Below are 26490 nucleotides of genomic sequence, written 5' to 3'. Positions count from 1 at the left end.
CGAGAAACGCTGAGGGAATTTCAGGAGAAAGAAACCGCCATGGTCCCAGCGGTGATTGCTGCCCACATACCGGACTGCGATAGCGTCTCAAATAGCCCTGGTAGGAAGGTTAGTGTCGCGAGGGGACAGGGGTGTTTGATTCATATGGGGTAAGAAGGGTCTCCCTAATTTTTAGGGCGCCAGAGCGGTGGAATTCGTGGCTTCATGTCGTGCAGGAGAGAATGCGTGCTTAGGAAGCTGGGATCGGCGTTTTGATTCTGGTCCGAGTCAGTCCCCACACAGCCTTATCCAGCGCTTCCTTCGCTCACTTTCATGCACTTTGCCGTGTAACCTCGTTGCTCGTCACCTGCTGCCGCTGTCCGTACGCTACCGCAACGGATGCTGTTGAGCTGGCTGGAGAAAGGCGGTCTGTCGAGAAAGGAGAACGATGGACTGAGCGTCATGAGCATGTGACAGCGACCTGCTCGCTCGCGAAAAGATTCAATAGGTCCAGCGGGACGGCGGCAACTGATCGGGAGATTTTGGCATTCCGCCTGGACTGTCCCTAAAAGGCCTAAAACGCCTCGCAACGGACTTGGCTGCCAGACTGAGGCCGGGCAGGAGAGGGAGGGTGGGCAAATCAGGTACGTGCAAAGTCAATGGGCTTCGCCGGCCAGGCTTGATAGGTGCTCATTGGCGAGAGAATTGCTGCGGCGGAACCCCTTAGAAGCAGCATGGAAGGAGAATTCTTCTCGGCGTAGTAATCCTGCATGCCTGCATGGCAAAGGTGCATAAGCGTCAGCACCTTGAGCATGATGCCGCGAGGCTGAAGACGAGGATGAGGACAGATACGGAGCGAGACGTTCCAGCTGCTGTGCTCTGCCTCGTCCGTCAGCCAGGTTCTACCAAGACATTGTAGTTATTAGAGTAGGATTGTACTATTCTACCCTAGCCCACTTCCCTCATGCATAAGAAAGACGGTGGCCAAACCCCAGTCAAAGGCTCTTTGTATGACAACACGAAGTACCCTCACCCTTCTTATTATCATACACCCCTCACACTGAGCGTTATATTGTAACCATCCGTGAGTAATAAAATCATCATCCACCGACATCGGAAATTTGCTTTCGGTGATACACGAACCGTCGGAGTGCCAAAGCTACCAAAGCAGCATAAATCTTGTCTGTAGGCTATTGGATTCAGGGTTATTACCCCTGTCAATCTCAAGCACGTCGAAGCTTCTTTTTGGAATTTCTGGTTAGCCCCCCTGACGTTGAATCTGCGGTCCTGATTTGACCAAAATTCGAAGAATTCCCAAGGTTGCCTGAAGAGCGCAGCACATCCGCATCCGCGACTTCCACCACACAGCCCAAGCCCCATCAACCCACACAACTCTACGTTTTCAATACGCGCCCGAGTCTCTCCTTAAAACAGTTTCACGCTCCTTGACACAGACACAAGCTATAAGCTTTCCTCCCCCACGGAAGTACTGCTGTCGTACTTCTGTACCTTCTCAATCGCTCCACACAAATTTTGGCACGCAAGAGGTGACCGCGACTCACCTGCAAAGCGAGTCGGCATATCTTGCCCAGCTGAGGCAGGCTACACGAAGTACCAAGTGCCTGGCGCACCCCAAAATTTGCAGGCGATCAAAAGTAGCCGCGCCATGATCATGCTTAAGAAGTGACTGCACCGGACCCGTACGCCTCTCGAGTCGCTCTTCACCCAAGAACGACCGTCTATTTCGGTCAACATGTCTCGAGAAAAGAGCAGAAATTGCCATCATCAATAAACATCCACCCCTACTCCTCCCTGAGAACGGCGGTCAAAGCCACGTGCGAACCCTCTGGGCGTCCCCAAGGCGTTCTTGCTACCATGGCTCCAACAGCCTCTTCGCCTTCGCCAGGCATGTACCCTAGCTATGGCAGACGTTGGCAGTCTACAAAACCTATGCAGAAACTCAACACTTCTGTTCCTCTTACAGTGACACCCGCAACCTCCAGCACGCCCAACGGTCACTCCTCAATCACCCTCGCGAGCCCCTCTAACCGTACCTCAATATCATCATCCCCAGACGGCCCGCAAGCCCGAAGTATTTCACCCTCTTCGGCGTCGCCTACTGCATTGCAGCTCCCGGAGTCCTCTGTCAACACCACACCATCTAAGCAGCAATACAAGAATGCAATGAGTGAAGCCATGGAACAGAGCAAGGCACCAGGGTTGATGAGGAGGATATCGCAAGGTGCTAGGAACCGCATACGTCGGCGTACATCTTCAAGTCAAATCGTGAACCGTGATCGGAGTTCAGGTCCAGTCATGCTGCGCAAGAGGAGCAATAGCAAAGCAGTGGAAGACATCGATGACGATTTGGTCGACAGTGCTGCCGAGCTGGATATCGGCGATGTTCCAGAAGATATAGAATTGGTACACGGGCTCGGCATCACCAGCGGTAGGTTGAGCCGCGGATTGAGTCTGGAAAACACTACGACCGCCCTCAAGCCTGCACGGACCGAAGGTGGCATCGCACCAGTTGCTCCGGAACAGCTTCGTCAAGGCACGAAGTTGATCAAAGTGAGTCAGAAGCAAAAAAAGAAGGTGCGCACGTTTATTCTCGACGCCGAAAATGCCAAAGTATCCTGGGACCCGACCAACCCTACCAAATCCTTCTACATTGACGACATTCAAGAAATTAGGCTACAATCAGAAGCTCAGATATCACTCGAGACCTATGAAATACCTGCAGACTCTACTTCGAGATGCTTCACTGTCAAATATGCCGACAAGCAGCGAACCAAAGGCAAGCAGCAAAAGACGATATACCTTGTGGCAGAGACTCCGCGTGATTTTGAACTGTGGACATCAACCCTGCAAGAATTGTCAAAGCATCGGCACGATCTCATGGCGGGACTGGCAGCCTCATGGCAGGATGACAAAACGCTCAAGGCCCACTGGAAGTGCGAGATGGCGAGGATCTTTGAAGATCGGCCCCATCTATCTGAAGACGAAAGCCTGGATTTGAAAAGCATCGAAAGCCTTTGCCGCAGCCTTTACATCTACTGTTCTCCCAATGTGATCCGCGCCCAGTTTGAAAAGGCTGACTCCCAAAGTCAGGGACGTCTCAACTACAAGTCATTTAAGGACTTTGTACGTCGCTTAAAGGATCGCAAGGACATCCGAGAAATCTTCAAATCTATCTGCCCCGAAAATTGTGAAAGCATAGATCTGGATGGTTTTCTTGGGTTCCTCAAATCCTCCCAAGGCATCGACGTGGACGCTCGGCGAGACCATTGGATCAAAGTCTTCTCCAAGTACGTACGCAAGTCGGAAACACCCAATCCTTCCACGGTGAGCGGACAGCAAACACCAGGCCTGCTCATGGGCTACTCTGCATTCACTGCATTCCTCTATTCTCCAGCGAATGCAATGCTAAACACGAAGACTTCGGATGCACACTTCGACAGGCCTCTCAACGAATATTTCATATCTAGCTCGCACAACACCTATCTACTTGGACGTCAGGTCAATGGCAAATCAAGCGTTGAACCCTACGTAAGGGCCTTGCAGAAAGGATGCAGATGCGTCGAGATCGATTGCTGGGATGGACCAGACGGTCGGCCACTTGTGAATCATGGTCATACCATGACAAGCAGCGTCCTTTTTTCCGATTGTGTATCGACGGTTGCGAAGTACGCTTTTCACACCTCGGACTACCCACTTATCATTTCGCTTGAGGTGCATTGCAACGCCTCCCAACAACAGAAGATGGTTGACATCATGATTAAGGAATTCGACGGCAGTCTTATCCGTGAACCTCTCAAACCTAACAGCCTTGAGCTTCCTTCGCCAGAAGAGTTGAAGAACAGGATCCTGATCAAGGTCAAAGCTGGGAGCGACCCTGCACTGGCCCTGGACACCGCTTTGAATCGACCCGAGCTTGCCTTAAGTCGACGCGACCGGAGTTCAAGTTCTCCGTGGATGGGTCCTCAACGGCTCGATAGTAGCAATCTTCCGATCGGTGTACCATTATCCAGCCCTCCGTCCGTAAGCCCGCCAGATCATATTTCGACTTGGCCTATTGGTAGGTCGTCAATTACCACAACTAGCATTAGCAGTGCGACAGAAGATAGCGATGATGGGAGGAACGATGCAACGCCAGCACGAAGGTCTGCGAGGGGTCACAAAAGTAAAATCATCTCGACATTAGCAAACCTCGCCGTCTACACTCGGGGTATCAAATTCCAGAATAACAGCTTCGCGTTGGAAGAAAGTAGGCAGTACAATCATGTCTTTTCCCTTGCAGAACGCCGCTTTGAAGACATCTGCAAGAAGCCAGATGACAAACTTCAACTTGAGAAGCACAACGCCAAACATCTCATGAGGATCTACCCATCTGGCTTTCGTTTCAACTCAACAAATCCTGACCCACTCGCTTTCTGGAGACGTGGCGTGCAGATGGTGGCGTTGAATTGGCAGACTTATGATCTCCCAATGCAATTGAACGAGGCAATGTTCGCCTCCGGTGCTGATCGATTGGGCTACGTCCTGAAGCCTAGAGAGATAAGAGAGCCTCGCAACATCCAAGAAGAAATTGAGTCGCCCTCTGTTCTTGCTCTTGGCAAGATTCAGAAGAAGGTCATCAGATTTTCGGTCGATGTCATCTCTGGTCAGCAATTGCCTAGACCTCACGGTATCAAAGCTAGCGACGCCATCGACCCTTACGTTGAGATTGAATTATTTAGCGCTGAAGACAAGGCGAAGGGTATCGCTTCGGGAACAGGAGGACACGATGCTTCTGCCCGTCATGGAATGTCTGGTATTGGCTCACCACATCGTCGCCGCACTCACGTCATCTCTTCCAATGGCTTCAACCCTCAGTTCAATGAAAGCTTTGGCTTGTCTCTCGAGACTAAATACCCAAGCTTGGTGTTCGTGAGATGGACAGTATGGGACTCCCAAGACGGCCAGAACTATCAGACGAATACCAATCTAGACCCACTTGCCACCTTCACAGCCAAGCTAAGCAGCATTCAGGAAGGCTATCGCCACATCCCATTGTTCGATCATAATGGCGAGCAATTTATGTTCGCCACGCTCTTTTGCAGAATCAGGAAAGAGGATCCGGTCACCGTTGAGAGGGAGGATCCTGTCCCTGAGAAAACAGGCCGCTTTAAATCGAGGTTCAAACGAACTTTGTCCCAGAGAAACGGCAAAAGATCCACCAAGAGTAAAACAAGCAACGAATCCATGAAGTCACACGAAACTGAGATATCGAGCCTCTACTCGCCAAGCCTCACAGGTACTGCATGGACATCCAGTACCACCTCACCACTGTTGCCAATACCCAGCTCACTCGATGGATTCCCAGAGCCCAAGATCTAGTGCAACCAGTTTACGCATTCTCATTTGTTAGAAGATTACAGTTGGCATCGCATGCAATCCCATCAACCCTACATTATACCCTACATAGTTGGTCCCCGCGCGGGATCTGAATATTTTTGAACACCTAACGATGTAAAGAGCACGAAATACCTGCGGGGAAGCACCTAGACGGTCACACTCGTTTACCAAATCATATATTTACAGCACAGCATATTAATCAGATATAAGCCAGCAGGTCATGGTGGAAAACATTCATTAATTCATTCATTCGCTTCGATGGACATAGGACTTTTTTTTTTGAACGTCGCATCCGGCAGGTCACGGTCGCTACTATTACAGCTTCTTTAACTATTCACCTTATTCGACCCGGTCTTTGCATCCTCTGCACCATCCCCACCACCACCATTACGTTGCTAAACACCGAAACAATATGATCAGTGTCCGGGAGGAGGATTTCGGGAAAGCAAGTAGCGAATTTTTTTAATTTTGTTTTTTGACATGATATCAACGGCCGGCAAAGGAACGGAATTGAACGGAATGGAATGGAATGGAACGGAACGGGATAAAGTATTTTGCATGTCATACATACCATAGAGCTCATTTTACCATACAACACTCCTCGCGGAGCGCCAGTGCGGTCTCCTGGCGAATAGCTAGCTAGCTTTTTTTGCGGCTACATAGATGATTCGATAGTGGAAAGGGAATTTTTTCTTGAATTGATGTGGGGTGGGGTACCCCCGCCCTAGCCTTTTATGTGTCAACTGTCCTTTTTTCTAGCTGTGTTGTGTGCTGTTTTTGTACCTTGGTGTTCTTTGGGGACGGCAGATGAGTATCTCCCTTTGCCAGCATGGTAAAGGGGGCAAGAGAGGCCGGGGTTTAAAGCCGCTATCTCCGAGATTCTTATGAAGCAGGCGCGTACCATAGCGGGAAATTATGTTCTGAAATGACCACCTATTGATGGTTACAGTATTTTTAACTATAAAGAGCTGGTTTTAAAGCATATAATTGTATTTAAACGTTTCAATCGTTAAAGGCTTATTAACGTTCAAAAGATTGAACGTTTTTTTAAAAGACTTTAAGAGAACTAATAAAATACAGTATCGTTATTTTACTTTTAACTGTTAAGAATTTCAACCGATTTCAACTGTTTTTGCTTAAAAACCATCAAAAACTTTTTGAAAATGCCAAGCTCTGCCTTCGGGAAGTTGTTTCTATGCTTCTCATCAACGCAATTCAAAATTTGAGCTTGAAAACAGGCGTGCGACGTGATTTTTACGCGGGGGAAGCCTCGGGAGTACTTGCGCAAAGGCATAGGGGGGCTGGTGGGGGCGTGGGGTTTTGGAAGCCTAGTATTGTTAGATTGTAATTTAAATTACATGTTCAGATTAAGTTTTATAGATAAAAAACGTTCTATTTGATAACTGTTTACTTTTCAACTATTAAAACGTGTTTTACTATTATAATTAGAAAACAATTGGCTTAGAAATACTGCGTAAAAGCGGTCATTTTCAAATAAACGTTAAACTTTCATGATAGTTGTTGAACGGTTAAATTACCGTCAAAATGATCTATAATTTCCCGCTATGGTATTTCCCTCTTTTATGGGTTATGAAGGACTATGAGAGTTTGTGAAAAGCGGGTGGTCGCTCGAGAGTTGAGGGAAGAGGGAGATGAGAGGGAAGGGGGAGAGGGGTATTTGGGTTTTTGGGTATTCAAGGCAGAAGATGTGGATATGGATTGGATGCGGAAATGGATTGTTGATGTATAGTTGTTGGGGTCTGTGGTTGGGGAAGTGGTTGGGGAAGGGGAGGGGGTGGGAGGTGTATCCTCGCGGATTGAGAGTGAGTGATAAGGGATGAGGGAATTTGCCTGCGTCGAGGTCATACTAGAATGGTCGGAATGATAGTCGCTTTGAGGGTGTGTCATCACTTTGACTGGCATTCGTGGTATGTCTTCTCTCATAGGGGCCTTGAAAGCGCCCACTTGCTCGACGTCTTGTTTCTTGGAAAGAGCCTGTCAGGAGTCTTAGGGACGTTCGTAGGCGGGCTTTGAAGTGCTAGAATCTAGATACCACGCCAGTCGAAGGCGGGGGAATAGTAATTTGTGGGCTGACATGAAAGACTGATGTTCTGTTGTGCTGTTGTGCAAGCATAGGTGGGCTCATTGGGGTTCAGTCTATTGATTTCGGAGGGTTGTGGCTTCCGAAGACATCAATCTTACAGAGCCAGCATAATCGAGCTTAGTTTAACCTTCTGCTCCGCCTTCTGTTCCTTTCGGGTCAAGAATTCCAGCTTCTTTTGGTTCAATCGGAGGTAAATTCCATCTTTTTTTTGGAGTGCAATTTTCAACCAAGGCGACTGTTCCATCATTGTGCCGTGGGTGACCGAGGACAGAATTGCACGATATCCTCCCCAATCTTCGCGTGAGACGCGCACAGTCATTCTGATTCCGACATTAGTCACCTCGAAAGCTTGTCGTGGTTCGACGTTGAGGCTCTCCACATGACCTGAATGCTTGAAATCCGCTGGACATGAGGCAAGGAGGCGACCATTTATGAGATGGTCGTTCGTCCAAGCAAATATCGTTTCATCATGATGTTGCTTGATGAATTCTGTTTGAAGCCTTTTGAATGCCTTATCCTTCTCGCCGTAAAGGAGCGGCATATTGATCTTTAACAGTCCCATCAAACAGTAAGCGACGTCTTCAGACCTCGTGGTCTCTCTGCGCGATGCCCACGACATCTTGCAAGCAACGCTTGCAAATCTGCTGTCAATGTCAACATCCAAATACAGTGACTCGATTCCAGTAGCAGCTACTATTAAATCGCAGAGCGTTTGCTGATCACCGAGCAGATTCCATGACTGATCAAAAAAGCGGACATCCCTGGGAGCCAACAGCTCTTGTAACGTCCAGCCTCGGGTAAACCATCTGCTACTTTGAAACTGCTCTTTGTTTAAATGGGAACCCTCTAGCCTCACATCAGCCATGTGAACGAAGCAAATATAAGCCTCTTCGTAATATTGCCACATCGAATTGATGGCTTCTGAAAGTTCAGCGCTGCTCTTCTTGTCAATGCAACAGGTATCCACCCAAGCATACTTCAAATGTACGAGGGCAGCCATTTCACAGCATTTTGAGATCTTATTGAACCCGGGTTTTTGGACTGTCTCCTCCCAAGTCTTGCGCTTAGCCATTTCTCGGAAAGAGACCTCCCCATCTCCCCAAGTGTGCGAAAGGATGGCGTACTTTGGCACCGTTTTGCCGATGAACTCTTCAAGCTGTAGGGTATCTACATTGATGAGCCACATCTTTCAGATGTACAATGAGTATTCGATGATCCCACAACGACCGTGTCAATTATCGATCAAAAAGACTGCGAAATGATCCTCGATGGTTGCCACAAATGCACCCAAGCTCCATCAGGTACTGAAGAGCCAAAGCATACTAATCTGATGATGGAGTAGGTCGAGGTGGTCGACACATGTCGATGAGATAATCTTCGAGCAGGTCCGAAACTTGGCAGGAAGCATAGCCTTGCGCACGCCCCTTATGCAGCTTACTCTAGCTGCAGGGTGAGAGGGCGCATTTCCGTGCCAGATTTGACGGGGACGGAAGCCACTGGCCGCTTCAATAATATATTCCTCAGACGTGAAGAATTTCCGCATGTCGAGATGAAGTTAAGGCAGAGATCCGTTGGCTGGATCTAGGATGATTGCGCGATGCGTCTAACGCGAACCTTGGTGTTGCTCTTCAGCCTGGATTTATCTTCATTGAGTCCTTGCTCATATGAATCACCGCCCGGCATTGCAGACCATGTCTCTCTAAACACTCGCTTCGGTTAATGAATGCGATAGGATAAACCCCCTCAAGCGGTGTGTGACCTTGTGGGATCTGCCTCCAAATTCATTGGCCCTATGCAGTCGCTGATGAGGGTACTGAAAGGAAGGGTTTAGATTAATACTAAGTCTCGGATATATTCGTTTTCTTGAAACATTGCCCAAACATCTTTGATAGGCTCATCTTGCATGTCAACAGGTGATGCATGCATGCAGATGGCGCATACAGAGCAAGCACACCCATAATGTCCGAGACTCAAAATCGCTTCTTTGAATCACACGGCTTCAGCTTTTGCACCCGATCCGACTGCGAATCTGCTTAACGATGAGCTCGGATGATTTACCACCGCCTTTAGCCAGTTTCACGTATCCACCGTGGGGACAACAAAATTTCGGTACTGTCGATAGCTTTGTAACCAGCTGGACGACACCCGTATTATCCCAGCAGCCTTGTTTCCTTTCTTGTTATTTCTGGGATGCCAATCAACAAGGTGCTAAGTGGACAAGCCGTATGTCGACCCTGTGTTCATACCTATCCTTCAAATAGAGGGTACATGTGAGGGGAAAGGCTAACTCTTCCATCCTCAGTATGGAATCATAGCATCCATCTCAACGACACCGAGTTGATCGCCCTCGATGTCATCAAGTCCAACGGTCTCGGTCAGCTCAACTTGAATTATGTAAACCCTTTGGGCGCGGCGGTAAAGGTCACAGGGAAAATGTTCAGCGTGAACCATGGGCCACAACAAAAAAGCAGAACGTACAACCAGGAGGCACTATCAAGCACCTCGAGTACTTCTAGCCCCACTAGCAGTTCAAGCTCGTCCACAATAAGCGGAGCAACGACTAGCCCGTCGACACTTTCTGCATCGCCGACAACGACTGTCAACCTCTCCTCTACCTCTCGAAGCTCACCAACAGATTCTCTGAGACCTACCTATCCACTTGCGGTCACCTCAAGTACTCTAGCGTCGACCTCAAAGCACAGTCAAAAGACGCTGAGCAGGGGAGATATCGCAAGCATCGTGTTAGGGGCTGCTATTGGCATTGCCATTGTAGCCCTTCTTCTCGCACTTTGGATACGGAAGCAGCGGAAAAGAAAATCTGCAGCGCAATATCCTGATAACATGGGAGTCAAGAAATCTCCAGATGGAAGCCGGGAGCAATTTCACGAGAAAGATGCCGTTGATCCTCCGACTGAGCTTTCGCATGGTCATGGAAGATGGGAGTTGCCTGTACATGGAGCCTGAGGGGTGGCATTGACATCCGTAATGGTAAAGGTTATTGAAAGAAAGATCTGGCGTCTAGAAGACGAAGTAGTCTGGCAGAAGTGCTGGTCAATGTTCTCGTAAAATGGCCTTGTTGATCGCATCCGCGATTGAGATGTATGTAAAGATACAGAAGCACTAGTGTTTATTATAAGGATACGTACGCTAGCAATGTGTAACAAGACTGGGCTCTCCCTTCGCAATTCAGGATGCCGTAGATCAAGTCCAGTTCCAGGCGCATGTCGAGCTTGCCATCGCGTTTGAACAGTACCCTTTGTCTTTCAAGATGGCTCTAGAGTCTGAATCCACCGCAGCGTTGACTCTCAGCTGTCTACTGTCCGGACAGACTAGCGGTAACAATACCGTTAGCAGCACGAAGATGTCACCGTCTGGTGCCGTCATTACCTCAATGCGCAATATTGGAGCGAGAGAAAGCCTGGACTGTCCCAAATGCATATCCAAGGCAAGAAGAATTCACAGACGAGTAGCATCTGCCGGGTCTTTGCTCCTGACAGTCACACCTAGCACTGATCTGTGGTCATCGAAACAGACTTCCAGCCATTGCACCGAGGCGTGTGAACAGAGCATCAGTCATAGCTACATTCTGACCTCTTCAATTGATCTTCAAGGTCCAACATGAATCTCGCCATGTCCTCCCCCAACCCTAGGGTCATCCTTGGCCTCATGACCTTTGGTCCTGACGAGAAGAAGGGCGCTCGCATCACCAGCGTCGACGACTTCAACGAATGCCTTTCTCATCTTGCAGAACGAGGCTACTACGAGCTTGATACTGCGAGAGTATACATTGATGGCGCACAAGAGGCTTTCACGGCGAAGGCAGGCTACAAAGACAAAGGCTTCAGCATCGCTACCAAATGCTACCCAACACCAGGCGTTACATCTCATAAACCGGAAGTGCTAAGGGAGAAACTGGAGACGAGCTTGAAAGAGCTGGAAACAGATACCGTCGAGATCTTCTACCTACATGCTGCAGATCGAAGTACGCCTTTCGAGGAGACGCTTAGGGAGGTGGACAAAATGCATAAAGAGGGCAAGTTTGTACAGCTGGGCTTAAGCAATTACACGGCATTTGAGGTGGCAGAAGTGGTCATGACTTGCAAGGCGAATGGATGGGTCAGGCCTACGATCTACCAAGCGATGTACAATTGCATAAGTAAGCCTCCATCAGCGCTCCCCTACCCTCGCAAACAAGAATGCTGACGTATCTGGCTTTCAAAGCACGCTCTATCGAAGCTGAGCTCATTCCATGCTGTCGACGCTACGGACTCGACCTTGTCACCTACAATCCTCTAGTCGGCGGCCTCTTCAGCGGCAAGATCAAAGCCAAAGATCTGGTCCCTACCGAAGGACGATACTCGGACAAAGATACAAAGCAAGGCAAGAATTATCGTGACCGCTACTTTAAAGACGCAACGTTCCAAGCATTGAGCATGATCGAGCCGGTAGCAAAAGAACACAATCTTACACTGCTGGAGGTTGCCTTAAGGTGGATGAGGTGGCATAGCAAACTCGAGATGACACCACCCAAGAGAGACGGCGTCATTATTGGTGTGAGCTCTTTCGAGCAGCTGAAAGGGAATCTTGATGATTTGGAGAAGGGGCCTTTGCCAGACAAGGTCGTTGAGACCCTGGATCAGTGCTGGGCGGTTTGCAAGGGGACGGCTCCAAACTATTGGCATCTGGACTTGAAGTATACGTATGATACAGTGGCAACCCTCTTCCCGCCGAAGAGTTAGGTGGGAGGCGGTGCAGTGGTGGTAGAGTCTCGGAAAGGACGGCGGAGTACACATGCAATCGAGTGGTCTCAATTGACCGTTCAAGGAGTAGCATGAGATACGTACTTTCTTGCGCATGGGTGGTAATGAGCGACGATGCCATGAATATTACGCTGTTTCGTTTGATGGACCCACCCCAAGCTCTCGAAAGTCTGGTAGGTGGCTTGTCTTTGACACCACCAACGAATGGCGTCCTACGAACGGTCATGATAAATGGATTTGCTACAAATGCTCAACAATCCCCGCTCCGCTCTCTACCCCATTCAATCGCTCTACCGCAGTCCATCGCATTGCAACGAGCCCGCTCCGAGGCTAATTTCTACAACACAACACGCCCGAAGGAGCTGACACACCAGACACCCGAGACAAATTGCACCTACCCTCCAAGGCTGTGACCGTCAGAACATCCCGACCCTTCCATTCAGCCTGCAGTTTGACAGCTTTCAAATTGCGGCTGAGCCGTCACCGTCGCATGGCCATGACAACGACCTAGCCCTTCCAAAACAGGAAAGCACTCAATCTTTCTTAATTAAGCACTTCCTGTCTGCGTACTCGTGCAGACACTACTACCATCTTAGTCCACCGCCTTTTGCCTGCACTTTTAATTTTATCGTTTTGCATACAACACTCCTTCCATTCATCGGCCTATCCCTTTTTTCCCCTCATTCTATCCAATGTCAATGGATGCTCATGTCACCTACCACCACCCCCGCCTTCTCTGAACTCATCGTCGTCAAATTCTGCGAGCAGAATGACATGGATCCTATTCCGGAGGAGACAGACGAGAGCTTGGAAGTCCCCGTCATTTTGGTGCCAGATTTGCCTCCATTGAAGTACCACGACGGACCGCTGCGATTCTTGAGTAACAGTCTAATGAGCCAGAGGGAGTGGGAGAGGAAGCTGATTACCATTGGGTAAGTGAGAACCCGGAGTGGAAGTGTTGTCTTTAGACTTCCCTCTTGCCGTGAAGGTTGTACAACTTCTCTTCACTCGCAATGGGGGCGATCAATGGGAATCAACCCATTGCACCACTGTCTGCTTGTACTTGCCAGAACCATCGGTGACTCACTGTGAGCCGCCGGTGTGGCGAATAGAGTGGATCACACGGCTAACGCTGCGGATTCTTATTCACAGTCCGACACTTGACCTCAAAGCCCCACCTGACGAGGACATTTCCATCCGCTGCCCCAACGGCGACGAAGACAATCCTAAACTCTTCACAATCTCCAAAGCTGCACTCGCACGAGCACCAATCTTTCGGAATTTCTTCAAATCTGAACACTACGCCTGGGGTAGCGATACCCTCATCTCTATCATGTCTGACCCCGCCGCAGCCTTCGATATTGTCCAACGCTACCTTGAGCAAGGTCCTGAGCTCTTTGACATGACCTGCCTTCGAGTCTACGTCTACAAACGCTACAACTCTCTTGAGCGCACTGTGGTCCTGGTCCGACTCTACCGCATGGCTCATAGCATGGGCTTATGGTTTCTCGAAGACCTGGCGTACGAGGTCCTCGTCGATGGCAACCGCTACGTCACTGCAGCCATGATGCCTACACTTGCTGGCCTCATATTTGCACCACGAGGCAATCACAACGACCAGATCAAGAACTGGTGTCTGGTTCATATTGGTCACTTCTTCCTCGACCTCAAAGACTGCGCCGACTGGAGTAGATGCCTTACCCTTTGCGAAGACCGCCTTACTCAAGAATGGAACAAAATGCTTTTTGAGAACACCCGCATCCTTGGTATCATGAGCAATGAATCGCGCGACTCCGTCCTCGAGAAAACCTTCAAGCACATGTCTCTTCAGGAGCAAGACCGCGCCATCTCCGTCATCAGCAAGAACTGCCGCCAGTCTTCTCCCACCGTTGTACAGACACCTAACACCGCCACCACCACAACCCTCACTGCCAACTCAAGCTCCGAGACACTGGCACCCTTGCTGAAGCCCATCGCATTCGAAGGCTTTAAGAAGAACAAACAAAGCAAGAAGAAGAGCAAGGACGACGACGAATGGGAAGACATTGGCACCCCTACCCAGGAGACTTTCAACCGCAGTCTCGAAGTCTGCGCCATATCATCTCCTTACGCATGCGGCAGGTCCAACTGCAGCGAAGAAAATTACGACCCCCCGCTCAGCGGAAGGACTCTCATCGAAGGTGGAGATCTCGGGACTAATGGGATGAAGCTAGTACGGCAGCAAACAGAGGAAGAAGAATTTGCAAAGGTGAGAGCTGTGTTGGGAATGAGAATCGATCCGAAGATCATCGTCTTGTCGAAGGCTAGCACGGAGCCTCTAGAGGAGCTGAAGGAGCCAGAGGAGGTAACAGAGCAGAACGACAAGGGCCACGGGCATGTGTTAAAGAAGAAGGGGAGTGTGATTAAGATCACGAGGAGGAGGACGAGGATCTTGGGATTGCTGCGTTAGCGTGGCTTGGAAAAGGGGAAGAAAGATATGTATTCTGGAGGAGAAAGAGAACGGGTCTACCGGTGACGAAGATATGTTGGACCGCTTGCTCAAGTGCTGAGCTCGCTGAAGCCAAAGGGCTAAATCTCGACATCGCTGCATCGCTGGACGCATGCTGGTGTGCTAGGTACTCTGTATGCGACGGTAGGGTAGCTCTATGCTGTGGACTGAGGAAGGGGAAGTATGTTCTTGCTATACATTGCTAGAGATCTGACATAGTAGATTCAATTGGCTTCGACAAATCCCGCTTACGTCCACCTTTCTGCTTTCGGTCGCCAAGGTACTGTGTCCACGCAAGCTTTGGGGAGACATTATGCCTGAGTACATGCTTTCGCTTCGTCTCCTCCGCATCTCCTACATGTCCCCTTCATATCCTGTGTCTTTCCGTGGAAGTCGCCGAAGAGTTGTGGGCAGAGAGACCCGTGAACATCATTGAACTTGGAGATGATCCTTTGGGGGGGTTGCCCCTAGAAATAGGGGTCCTTATAGGGGCCATGCCCTCACCAATGCTCGCCAACTACCCACGTTTGGTACCGATGTTGCCGCTGGCCCGTCCCGGGAGAGTCTTGCCGTTCTAGCGTAATGCATCATGCAACCACACGTTTATGGAAGAGACAAAAATGTGACACGTCTTTTTCTGTCGATGCATCATTTTCCTTAATTGAATCAAGGCCCCCGAACTCTGCTATCCCTTGAATATCGTCTCTTCGATACTCTGCACAATGCTCCCTGAATTTCTCGCTGGCTCTTACAAGAGATACAAGCAGGACACTGCTTTGTTTACAACATGGCTTGCCAAAGCAGCTGCCTCTTGTGGCTACAAGCCAAATGCGACAGAAAAATCGACAACTCAACATACTGGCTCAACGGCTAAAATAGCATCTGATCAGGACCTGGGCACTTCCACATCGTCTAAAACAGGATATGTCCCTTCAGCAACTGGTCGTCTGAAGGGCAAGGATCGAAAAGCTGCCAAAGCTCTCACAGATCAGTCAATTGGATCAACCCCCGACACTCCAGACACAGAGACTCCCGCATCGACCGTCAAATACACTGTCACAACGGAGGAATTGCTCCGTCAAGCGGATGCCATTGCAAACTCTGATCGTAAGATGAGCGTTCAGATGCCCGCAAGTCTTTATCGCATCGTTCAACATGCGATTCGCGCCCGCCAAAGATGCTCTGAATGGTTTCAAAACGCCAAGATCAGGAACGAGCACTTTGATAAGGGGCATACTCACTTTGTCAAGATTCTGCAGCGGGCCCTCGAAATACTAGAACCTTGTGTAGTTGACGAAACAGCCGCGAAAAAGCCCAAAGACCAAGCAAAAGAGTCCCCCAAGGAATCCGAAGACCTTACCAATCGTTTTAGTGCACTGAACATGGAAGAGAGTCCGGAAATCGACGCGTTCGAGATCGCTGAAGTAGTTGCTGCTGTTCACGCCCCACAGAAGACGAAGGCCTCCAAAGGTAAAGCCATCGCGACAGAGTATGAATTAGAAGACGAAGAAGAGTTCGACGCAGATCTCGCGTTTATTGTTTACTGTAGGCAGAGCACTCTACTTCTCTTTCAAAGTTAACACATGATAGGCTTCTTCGAGGATCTTCACCGCACGCAAGACTTTCTCAGTGACCTTTGGCGGAAATACATGTCAGGTAAATGTGACCTTCATACAGCAGCCGTAACAACCAATGCGGCTTTCGAGCTAGTCCGCCAAGCTGAAGAGGACCTGATCAAACAAGCGCCTAAGGCCTTCAATAAGACCCGATCCTGGGACACGATTGCCATCGTCATCTTCTATGCCGACGCTTTCGAAAGGGGAGTCTGTCCTGAAGGACGTCTCGGTACCAGCGAAACACTTCGGATAACTCCTTTTGACGATTTCATCTATCTCTCAACTGCACGTATATTGATGAAGTTCACTTTTATGGCCAATTTGCCCCCTGACTGTGGAATGCCTTATCCCCTACCCTGCCAGCCTTTGAGATTTGGTTACATATCGCGACCCGAGCTGTTGGGCACCCCAGAGATGGACAAGAGAGAGCACGAAGACTTGATTCTCTCTAGGCTGATCATGGACCGAGATCTGTGGAACACATGCACCAAAACGGCAGGTGAATACGAGACCACACCCCCACCTCATGAGGACGAGTTCAGCAAAGGTCTTGATAAGTTGATGAGCAAAGGGACCCTAAGTATTGCGGTAGTCTTTGCAGCTCGGATTTTGTTGGATATTCAAGATGTTCTTGGTGCGGAAGTCGGAAGAGGTCACCAAGACCTTGTGCGTACTACTAAAGAAATCGACAAAATGATGAATTTGAAAGTAGTGAATGGAATGTGGGATGTTGGTGGCAGTGGAGAGCGATGGCACGAAAGAGATGTCGGGTCTGTCATGCGCATTAAATTGACGTCGATTTACTGGATTCTCGACAACCCTGCTAATGCGTTCCCCAAGTTCAAAGAGATTATGCTAGCGAAGCAATCGTCACAAGAGGGTATTTCTTTCAATTCTTCTGGGGCGAACTCGGCTCAGTCAACAGCATCTCCAAGACTTGGTGCACCACCAAAGTCTAAAGCCAGCCAGCAAGCACCAGTGTCTGTAAAGAAGCCTCCAAAAGACCCTAAATTTAGTACTATTTCGGCGAAAGTGCATCAGATTCCTGATGGGGTTGATTTCAATGACCCAGACTTCCAGGAAGTTATGCGAAAGAAAATCCTTGCAGACGATGGATTAGATGACGGTCCTATGGACCCAGTACATGAGGAGAACGCGCGGAGACTCGACCTTAAGCCAATATCTCCATCACCTGATCTGAATTACCTCTTCACTTTCAATCCAATCTACTGTGGACTGGTCTCATTCAATATGCTTACAGACTTCGAGGCTTCAGGAATCGCTCTTTGCAATTGGCATAAGAGTATCTGGCCTAGTGCCCACTTGTACCATGCTCTGCGACAGACGTCCAGCATCTCAAAACCATGGCCAGAGATGGAAGAACTAATGGACTTGCATATGGATTCCCTTTTTGCTGGGTGCCTTCCACTGTCAGCTTACGAGTTCCACGTTCGCTTTGGTCTGGCGTTGGGCTTATCAATCACAAACTTCGCCCGAAACCCTCGACGTCGGACTGACGGCAATAGGGCACAGATTCGCCAAGGAGCGAATGGTATCAAGCTGAGGGTGACTGAGATGTCCAGCGTCTTCCGCCAGTACTTCGACAATAAGTCATCCTTCGAGACCTGCTTGGTCAAATTGGAGAATCTGCTGCGGAAACCAAGTTCCAGTCCTTCCAAGAGCGAAAAGCAAGCACGTAAAAGACCTCTCACAACTTTGCAATTTCTTAGGATGTTGGAAGAAGACCTACCGCGAGTCGCTCGCCGTCTTCAATTTGACTACATAACATTGACCAAGCAATGCGTCAAGCTCTTGAAGACCATTCGTCAGCAAATTGAACTGAACTTTCAGGTCGCTTTTCCACGAGTACCTACCGAAGATAGCGCCGATCAGACATTGACATGGATCGTCATGCAAGCTTTGGAGGAGAACAGTGACCTGGTCAGTGTTCCATATTTATCCCCTACCCGCCACCCACGTCCACGCAAGGTAATTATCCTGCTAACAACCCTCCCAGGCATCCGCTCAAAACACACTCCACCAACGCACCCAGCCCCAAACCCCAACAATGGGTCACCAGCTCACAATCGCCCACTCGGAGCTCCAAAAATTCCTCAGCACCTACAACCCCCAAGCCCTAATCAAAACTTTCAACGCCCTTAATCGCCCACAAACCTTACCCACAGGCCTCCCTAATCACTGGAACATCTCCATCCGCCACGTCCCGCTCTCCCCACCCGGCGATCTCGTTTTCTTCGTCCAGCCAGACTCTCACTTCGTGCACACCGAGGGCCCGATCCAGACAGTCGAAGGACAGGCTCCTGGGCATAAGCTCAACCCCAAGAGCCTCGTCACCCTGCAGACGATCGCGAGAATGATCATGAAGGCTTTTGTCGAGGGTATGGGCGTGGGTATGAGCGTTGGCGTGGGGGTGGGCGGGGGAGGGATTGGGATTGGGTTGCCCTTGTCATGGAAGACGAATGAACCTAATTTCGCGAGGAGGATTGGGAAGGTTATGGAGGATATGGGGGTACGAGCTGATCTTGTGGGAATGGAGGTTGCTGGGGAAGAGGAAGGGAAGTGCGTTGATGGGGACTGGGATCGTTTCTTGACGCGGTTGACCACGGGGCGGGTGGGGTAGTGATGTTTGTGCTGATAGGGTAGGGTAGGGTAGTGTAGGATGGGGGAAGGTCAGATAACTCAATACCTGCTGTTTGTTGGATGGGTGCGATGTCTGAATACTTTGGGGTGTGAACTTGCTGAGGGGGGAACTGGCATTCAAAGTATTGTAGGAAGGACCATTTTCCTAGATGGTTTGCGCGACGCTGCTGCACGAGGAGTAGACTGGGGAGGGAGGGTGAACTCATCACCCGGCCGGTATGTGTCAGGTGATAGTGATGGTGATGGTGATATGTATCTAGATACAACACGTCTCCCCCCTCCCCCCTCCCGAAATTCCCGCCTGAATTTCCTCGGGAATTCTTATTCTGAGTAGACTGGGTGGAGTGGGGTAGGGGTGCAACGATATCGATGTGATATGATATGCCGTACGTTAGGCATTGACATTGATAATGGAGAAAGAATGGTGTTTTGTTGGCTGTGTTGGCTGTGATGGGTGGTGGGCATTATATCATGATTGTCTTAATTGGTGGCTACATTGTCTGGTGTACGCAGGGACCGGAAAGAGGGGGGAAGGGGGTTGTGTAGTTATGGTGGAAGGGAAATGGTAGGATGTGAGATACACGTTGCGTTGTATACTTCCTAAAATACTAATCTTACCTGGTACACTAGATATGTGGAAAAGACTTTTTATAGATATCCATCACAGTGCGCTGCCTTGTGCACTTCCCTCCAAAGTGCCAGATATACGAGTGCGATATATATATATTTTGTATACTTCCCCAAAATGTCGAAGTGCCAGATACACGTACGTACGTCGAGCAATCTAAGCTCAAGCATGCAATTTCCCACTATCCCGCGCCTTCTTCACCATTCCCACAACGCCCTTCATCCACCCGACCACTTTCGTCGGATTCCCCATCGCCCCCGGCGCCTCCTCCCCCTTCTGATCCCTCCAGATGCCATCTTTGTCCGCGATGCCGAATCTCGCTGTGTTCTGGTTCCGCTCAATTCCCTCCCGCCACTTCCTGCATACTTCCCCCGAGTCCACCATCAAGTTGATTTCCTGGCTGTGGCACCAACTCTGCGTGTCCATGTTCCCGGACCCCTGTACGCCAACGCACTCATCCACGATCATGAGTTTGATGTGGCAAGATCTTGAGCGGCGCGAGTGGTGGATTGGAGAAGCCTGGTCCTTGCCGACGTAGTAAGCGATCGTGAGCCTCTCGCGTTCGCTGGGCGTGAGGGACGAGGTCAAGCGAGAGGCGAACTGCTCGTTGGTGCCCCCCTGCCCGGGCATCAACTCGCCTGCGTCGTTGTAGCCGAGGCAGACGTAGTATGTGATTTCCACGCCGCGGGACAGGGCTTCTTTGAGGGCGGAGTACAACATGCTGGCGTTGAGATCGGGGGTTTGGATGAAGATTGAGTGCCGCGCGTTGCTGATTAGGGAGAGCCAGGCTGCGTTCTGTGGGACGAGGAGGTTGGCGTTGGAGGGGATGCCGTAGGGGGCGCGGGAGACCATGGCGATTGGGCAGGGAGCGGTGGCGGAGATGGGGATGTAGGGGATGAATTCTGAGCCCGGGGGGATTTCGGGGCCGGAGGGTGGGATGGGGTTGGGGGCTGCAATGTTGAGTTGGCGGTTTATTGCTTGGAGATGGCTTTCGTTTGGTTTGGTGGCGTAGGCAGCTTGCACGCGGTCAATTTCGCCGGAGAGGGTGGAGTCGTAATGGGGGTCTTTGTCTGTGTGCGATGGGAGGGAGTGCTTCTCTTCACCATCGATGCCTACTTCGTTCAGTTCGCGAGCGGTACCACGCGCTGTGTAGACATTCTCGGAGATCTCTGAGAAGTCTTCGCTGGCTTTCTCAGCCGGGAGCGACAAGCATGGTAGTGGTGCAGAGGAAGCGTCTCCCAATGTAACCAGTGCAGTGTCATAGATAGAATCAACGATAGGTCCTTCGACCTGTGCCATCATCTCCATATTGTCATTATCTTCCATGTTATTACTCATAATTAAAGCAATTTCCCTGTCCACTACCAAGAATTTGGCATGCAAGGTTCCCAGCAGGATCTTGTGGAAGCTCATAACTTCAAAGTCAAGGTTTGGAATGTCTTCTGGCTTGGGAAGGCCAATTGACTCGCTAGAGTACGTCTCAGATTTGACGTGCTGGCGATCTTTAAAGGCATGCGATGGCCCTGCTGCGTCATACATGATCTTCACCACCGCTCTTTGCTTCTTCTCCCCAGCTCTTTTGGACAGCTCGATCAGAGCATTGTGGACCAGTCTCACGGCGACCGAAGGCGACCATACACATGTGATGAGTATGACTTCTTTCTCAGCTCGGGCAATGAGGTTGGACATGTGTCGGGCAATGTCCGCCAGAGGTGCGATGATGGTGAAAGGTAGAGTGCCGTAGCTGCCCATGAGGGCGGGCGAGACCATGCCTGAGCCGATATCATAGTCAAGGCATCGTATAGCACTCCAAAATGCGCGGAGGAAGAGCTCGCTCGGTTGTGTAGGCCCCCAATGGCCACATTTCTGTGCCTGAGCCAATCTTTCCTGCGACAAGGCAGCGTCGCTGTCGCCGGGGTCTACGCCTGAAGCTGCTGCTTTTTGTTGCCCGAAGAGCCGCTGCCATAGCTCGGTGGGCGCGGCAGTAGGCTCTCCAGCAAGAGCGGCGCTGATTGAGGAGTCATTGGACTGACAGAGCTTGATGAGAGCTTCTGAGAGCATCCCGACGACCTATTTTGGCTGGAGTTAAGACTTTGCCAAGGTTGCCAAGATATCTCCATCCTTCCTGAATTACTTGATTGGGCCGGACTTGTCTGAATAGGGCTGAATAGCGACTTAGGTTTGATTTGTAAGAAGCGTGGAGCTAACGCTAGACTGGGATAGACGTCGATCGCTGTTCTCGCGAAGTCTTTACCGAACGAGGCGACTTTAAGCACATACAGGCTACACATGAACTATGATCCATAATGTGTAGTTGCTTGAGCTTTCAAAGTTGGTGAGGTTCTGCCCATGTGCCGGGCAGATGTGGTGGCCTTGTCTTTCGTCGAGCCTTCCTGAAAAGAGCTCATCGCTAGGGTTGATCGCGTGCATCAGGGCTTATCAATGGAGATGATCCGTTGTTGAAAAACAGTGATATTCCATCATCACTCAGGCGCTAAGAGCATCTTGAGAAGGCTTGCCCATCAATTTGTGTCGAGCATGCCAGCCACGTAGAGCAGATTGCCATCCCCAGCCCAGTGTTCGGCGTATGAAGTCGACTTTGGCCGCCCACAATCTTGCCCGAGGCAGTCCCAACATTCTTTCGCACGTCCATCATACGTATTTAAATAGTCTTCTAGACCCAACGACGAGAAATCATTCATTCTCCCTGGTACGGCAACTACCCAAGGAGAGACCACCAGCAAAGAGTAAAAGACCGAACAACCCCCAGACGCTGTCGTCCCTCCAACAAAAGCTGTTGAACTTGGCTAGTTTGCAGATGCCCTCATCCCCCGGGGGTGATTGAATCGATTTTTCACCATCTCCTAAAGGAAATGATGTCGCCTGACCCGAAAGCTTGGACGTAACCACGCTAACATTTTCCCTGCCTCGGACAGTGTCAAGGACACTGAACTGTATCTGTGCCAACGAAGTCTGGAACAGATGTCTTGCTCCAGTCTTCCACTGTTCCTTGAGTAATCTCTCACATACCCTAGCTTCTTTGCATCGCGAGTGAAAGTCAAGTGTTCTCCAGATGGTATATGCGGAGCAAATGGTTGATTCCCAGAGTGCACGGGAAAGCAGAGTACGAACAAGCTCTGCGTGCGTTGAGTTGGTTGTTTACGGCTGTACCGTTCCAATTGCTTGAAAAGGAATCTTTCCATCTCGAGACATCATATGCCGCAATATTAACAGCGAGAGTGCGCCCATTTACCTTAACTTTTTCGTTCCCATACCCAAGGCGCTGGTCAGATGCTGCTGCCGTTTAGCCCCAGGTTTCGCCTGTAGTCGAGTCGCGAATGCTTGCGTTGTCCACACATCCTAGAATGCCTGGTATAAGCTCAAAGTTCTGCCAGGCGCTCCAAAGATGAAAGGAATGGTATCCGTCGGGGTATGGCATTCTTGAAGTTGCCGTGAACACTGGGTCTTCTCGGAAGCGGGAATAAATTGTTTGATAAGAATGCAACCTAAACATGGTGATGTAGCTTGTGTTTACCGGACTTTGAGCTCGATCCTGGAGCAAAGCCAGCTGCGGAAAACTTTCAGCTGCATTGCATAACCCCCTTTGATAGATACAATTAGCTAGACCTAGCATGGGGATTGCATCAAAGGGTCAGCCGATTGTATAGTGCTAAGATTGCTATACGTTGTGGAAACTCTGAAATTTCTCTGTGCCCCATAAAAGTGACCAGAATAGTCGATCATCCCATACGACTCGGGTCGGTCAGCTTCAGCCACCCTAAGGTAGGTCCCGTCTAGTCTTAAGGGAGCACAGACTGCGGTACGTCGAACTTGATAAGATCGTGTCAAATTGACACCAAGATATTTAGCATCGATGTTACCTGAATCTAACTCAAGAGCAGGGTTTTTATCAAGAGCGCAGCTTTCTCTTGGAAAAGGGCATACACTTACTTTCCTCTTCCCTGAAGCCGATGCTTTGGTTCTTGAAGGAATTGTAAGCGTCTTCTCCAAGTTTGGCTCCATAGTCAGCAGCATTTGAATCCCCAAAGAAAGCCCACTGGAAGGTGCATAAAGGTGCAGACACCAGTGCCGTTGCATCGCTGACAATATTGGCTGACAGTACACTTGCTGTGGATTCTGTAGAGTGAAGTGACCATCAACATTTGTTTACCAAGAGTGCAGGCGAATAATGAGTATGCTCACGTGAGACAAATATTCCAACAAACAACACTGAAATTAGTACAAATAGCAAAGTGTCAAGTGGGCGACGTAAGAAATTTCGCCACACCCGTCTGAGGAGATGTTGATAATCTCGCACATTAGAAAGTTCGATTTCTGCCCGACCCCAAGGTCTTCCAGGCATTGGCAACTATCGCGATGGCTGCTCCGAGATCTGAGTGCGATCTCCGTGTTGTCTCTACTCTCTCGCTTACAAAGCTATTCATAGGAATCATGTGGAGTTCAAACTGCTGGCCTGCATGGATGCCTATTCTTCGAGTCCCGTTCATATCATAATAAAGCGACCCTAATGTAAGGGAAGCCTTATTCTGCAAAGACAATCTTCGTCGTAGACTAGATCTCACTGCAGTAAAGGAAGAGGCCAAAAGAAAGCTGAATGCCTTGATCAAGATCCAGAGTCTCGGTCCGGTCAATGTCAAAGCGATAGCTAGGAGATTACTTAGAAGTGATGCATGGTACTCAGTGACCAAGAATTGGCGACCTATCGAGCGATTGAGGACATAAACGACTCTCGTATATTCATTCGAATGGCAAGGCTAGAGACCCTTCCCTAGTTACGAAAAAGCCAAGGTCGGTCATAGTCGATCCAGCTCTGTATCCCATGCTGCACATGTTCCGACCGAACGCTATTCATAATTGAGATACTAGATTAAGTATCGAAGGCCACGCTGGATGCACTAAATCATGTGAGCAAAATACAAGGAGCTATTCGTTTTGATCATTAGACAGTGCCCACAGCGGCCACTCCATGCATTCAAGTGAAGTAGTAGGCATCGGCGAAGGCAATGGGGCAGTGCGCGTCGAAAGATGGCAAGGCTGAATGCAAGGGACATGAAATTGTGGGGATGGTGGGGGTAGAAATGCTTTTTCGAATGAAGGCTGTGATGGCCAAGGTCGATCAAGCGTAGGCTCAAAAGCCTGCCTGCCCGTCTTTGAGGCTATATAGATAGGCATCGATTCTCAAACATAATGGAGTGACTGTCGCCCTCACTCGCATCAATTGTAGCAAGCCACGCGAATCAAAGCGGCACTCACCCTAATGCAAGTGAGAGAGAAGCCAACAAAAGCACGAAATAAATAAATGCAATTGGCAGCAAATACGCCCTCTCCCACGTCAGATCAGCGGGAGTCATTCTGGCGACTTTCAAGACTCAAGGCACTGGTTGGATACTCTGGTCTTCGATATTACGTCGTTCCAGTGAATCTCCAACAGCCGGATGTCGGCAGCGTCTACCCACCGAAACGTCGAGAGATGAGATCGATGGTATGATCGTTAATGGCATGATCAAGCTTGATGCAATAACACAGACTCTGATTAGCATCGTAAAGAAGGCGTATAAATTATGTCATTTTTGCCAAGACTTTGACTCCGATTTCCTCGGCACGCCGTTCACCGGCCGTCTTACCAATCGTCATTTGCCCTGTTCTCAGTCAATTGACCTTCAACGTCGATATGTATCACATTCCATTGATGAGGTGACCCTCGCGATTCACAAAATGCCTAATCTTCCCTCTCACGCCTCTCCGCTATTCTCTCCCCGCCCTTACATCCCTCAAGACGTCTCTGGCTTCAATCTGACTCACAAGGATGACGTGCCCAAACATCCACCACCAACCCTCATCAGTCCAGCATTCACACCTCCCTCGACGCCTGGCTCCGAAACTCCCTCGCAACGGAAGTCACCTCGTTCAATTCCAGTCGACACCTCCTCCCAGCCGCCACCTCGGCTCCTTGACCAACTCCCTCAAGTAGAATGCGTAGTCCGCGCACGAATACCCACCACTTCGGGCTCCGAAATGTTTCTACACCTCTACCACAACAATGTCGATGACAAAGAGCACCTTGCCATTGTTTTTGGCTCAAACATTCGGTCTCGCTCGCTCGACGCGCCACGACCCGGCGAAACCGAGATGGACCGCATGATTCGCGGCGCATACACTGGTCGGTTACATCCTGGTAGAATAAGCAGTCGCTATGACCCACAAAGTCCTGAGGTACGGCCGAACCCGTTAGAAGATGTACATTGGCACACTGCACAAGGCAAGAAGGAAGCACTGCCTCTAGTGAGGATACACTCGGAATGCTATACCGGCGAGACAGCATGGTCGGCCCGCTGCGACTGCGGGGAGCAGCTTGATGAAGCGGCTAGGCTGATGAGTCTGTCGACTACCCAGAACGGTGTCATTGTGTATCTCCGGCAGGAGGGACGTGGGATTGGATTAGGAGAGAAGCTGAAGGCTTACAACCTGCAAGACCTGGGGAATGATACTGTACAGGCAAACCTGATGCTACGGCACCCGGCAGATGCGAGAAGCTATGGGCTTGCTACGGCTATGCTGATGGACCTTGGACTCGGAGGGCAAGATGGCATCAAACTTTTGACGAATAACCCGGATAAGATTAGAGCTGTGGAGGGGCCAAATCGAGAGGTGTTGGTCAAGGAACGAATGGCGATGGTGCCAATTGCATGGAAGACGCATGGACAGAGCGGTGTTGCGGGCAAGGAACTCGATGCATATCTGAGGACAAAAATTGGCAAGATGGGACATATGATCGAGTGATGTCTGAAAATGCTGTTGCATATATGAATACTGAGATATGATGCCATTTGGATATA

At 49.8% G+C, this 26490-nt stretch overlaps 7 protein-coding genes across 7 annotated transcripts; 5 read left to right on the top strand and 2 right to left on the bottom strand.

Annotated features, from left to right (window-relative positions):
• Positions 1–1854: 1854 nt before the first annotated feature.
• Positions 1855–5358, top strand: KY384_008101 (uncharacterized protein; the record flags this gene model as incomplete). Its single annotated transcript, XM_044816590.1, has 1 exon — positions 1855–5358. The coding sequence occupies one exon, from the start codon at positions 1855–1857 to the stop codon at positions 5356–5358; it is 3504 nt and encodes a 1167-aa protein (XP_044665955.1).
• A 2216-nt stretch (positions 5359–7574) lies between these two features.
• Positions 7575–8666, bottom strand: KY384_008100 (uncharacterized protein; the record flags this gene model as incomplete). The annotated part of the gene is made up of 1 exon (XM_044816589.1): positions 7575–8666. The coding sequence occupies one exon, from the start codon at positions 8664–8666 to the stop codon at positions 7575–7577; it is 1092 nt and encodes a 363-aa protein (XP_044665954.1).
• A 2432-nt stretch (positions 8667–11098) lies between these two features.
• KY384_008099 (uncharacterized protein) lies at positions 11099–12219 on the top strand (the record flags this gene model as incomplete). Its single annotated transcript, XM_044816588.1, has 2 exons — positions 11099–11636; positions 11702–12219. 2 exons carry the CDS (start codon positions 11099–11101, stop codon positions 12217–12219), a joined length of 1056 nt encoding a protein of 351 aa, XP_044665953.1.
• A 729-nt stretch (positions 12220–12948) lies between these two features.
• On the top strand, positions 12949–14689 carry KY384_008098 (uncharacterized protein; the record flags this gene model as incomplete). The annotated part of the gene is made up of 2 exons (XM_044816587.1): positions 12949–13172; positions 13393–14689. The coding sequence occupies 2 exons, from the start codon at positions 12949–12951 to the stop codon at positions 14687–14689; spliced, it is 1521 nt and encodes a 506-aa protein (XP_044665952.1).
• A 761-nt stretch (positions 14690–15450) lies between these two features.
• On the top strand, positions 15451–18985 carry KY384_008097 (uncharacterized protein; the record flags this gene model as incomplete). The annotated part of the gene is made up of 3 exons (XM_044816586.1): positions 15451–16273; positions 16319–18285; positions 18362–18985. 3 exons carry the CDS (start codon positions 15451–15453, stop codon positions 18983–18985), a joined length of 3414 nt encoding a protein of 1137 aa, XP_044665951.1.
• Positions 18986–19795: 810 nt separating this feature from the next.
• Positions 19796–21694, bottom strand: KY384_008096 (uncharacterized protein; the record flags this gene model as incomplete). Its single annotated transcript, XM_044816585.1, has 1 exon — positions 19796–21694. One exon carries the CDS (start codon positions 21692–21694, stop codon positions 19796–19798), a length of 1899 nt encoding a protein of 632 aa, XP_044665950.1.
• Positions 21695–25369: 3675 nt separating this feature from the next.
• RIB1 (GTP cyclohydrolase II) lies at positions 25370–26434 on the top strand (the record flags this gene model as incomplete). The annotated part of the gene is made up of 1 exon (XM_044816584.1): positions 25370–26434. The coding sequence occupies one exon, from the start codon at positions 25370–25372 to the stop codon at positions 26432–26434; it is 1065 nt and encodes a 354-aa protein (XP_044665949.1).
• Positions 26435–26490: the final 56 nt, after the last annotated feature.

Source organism: Bacidia gigantensis, assembly GCF_019456465.1.
Source record: "Bacidia gigantensis strain McMullin 20006 chromosome Unknown contig_295, whole genome shotgun sequence".
Taxonomy (NCBI): Eukaryota; Fungi; Ascomycota; class Lecanoromycetes; order Lecanorales; family Ramalinaceae; genus Bacidia; species Bacidia gigantensis.
Note: the sequence above shows the minus strand (reverse complement) of the source record. Positions and strands in the feature narration are given on the sequence as shown.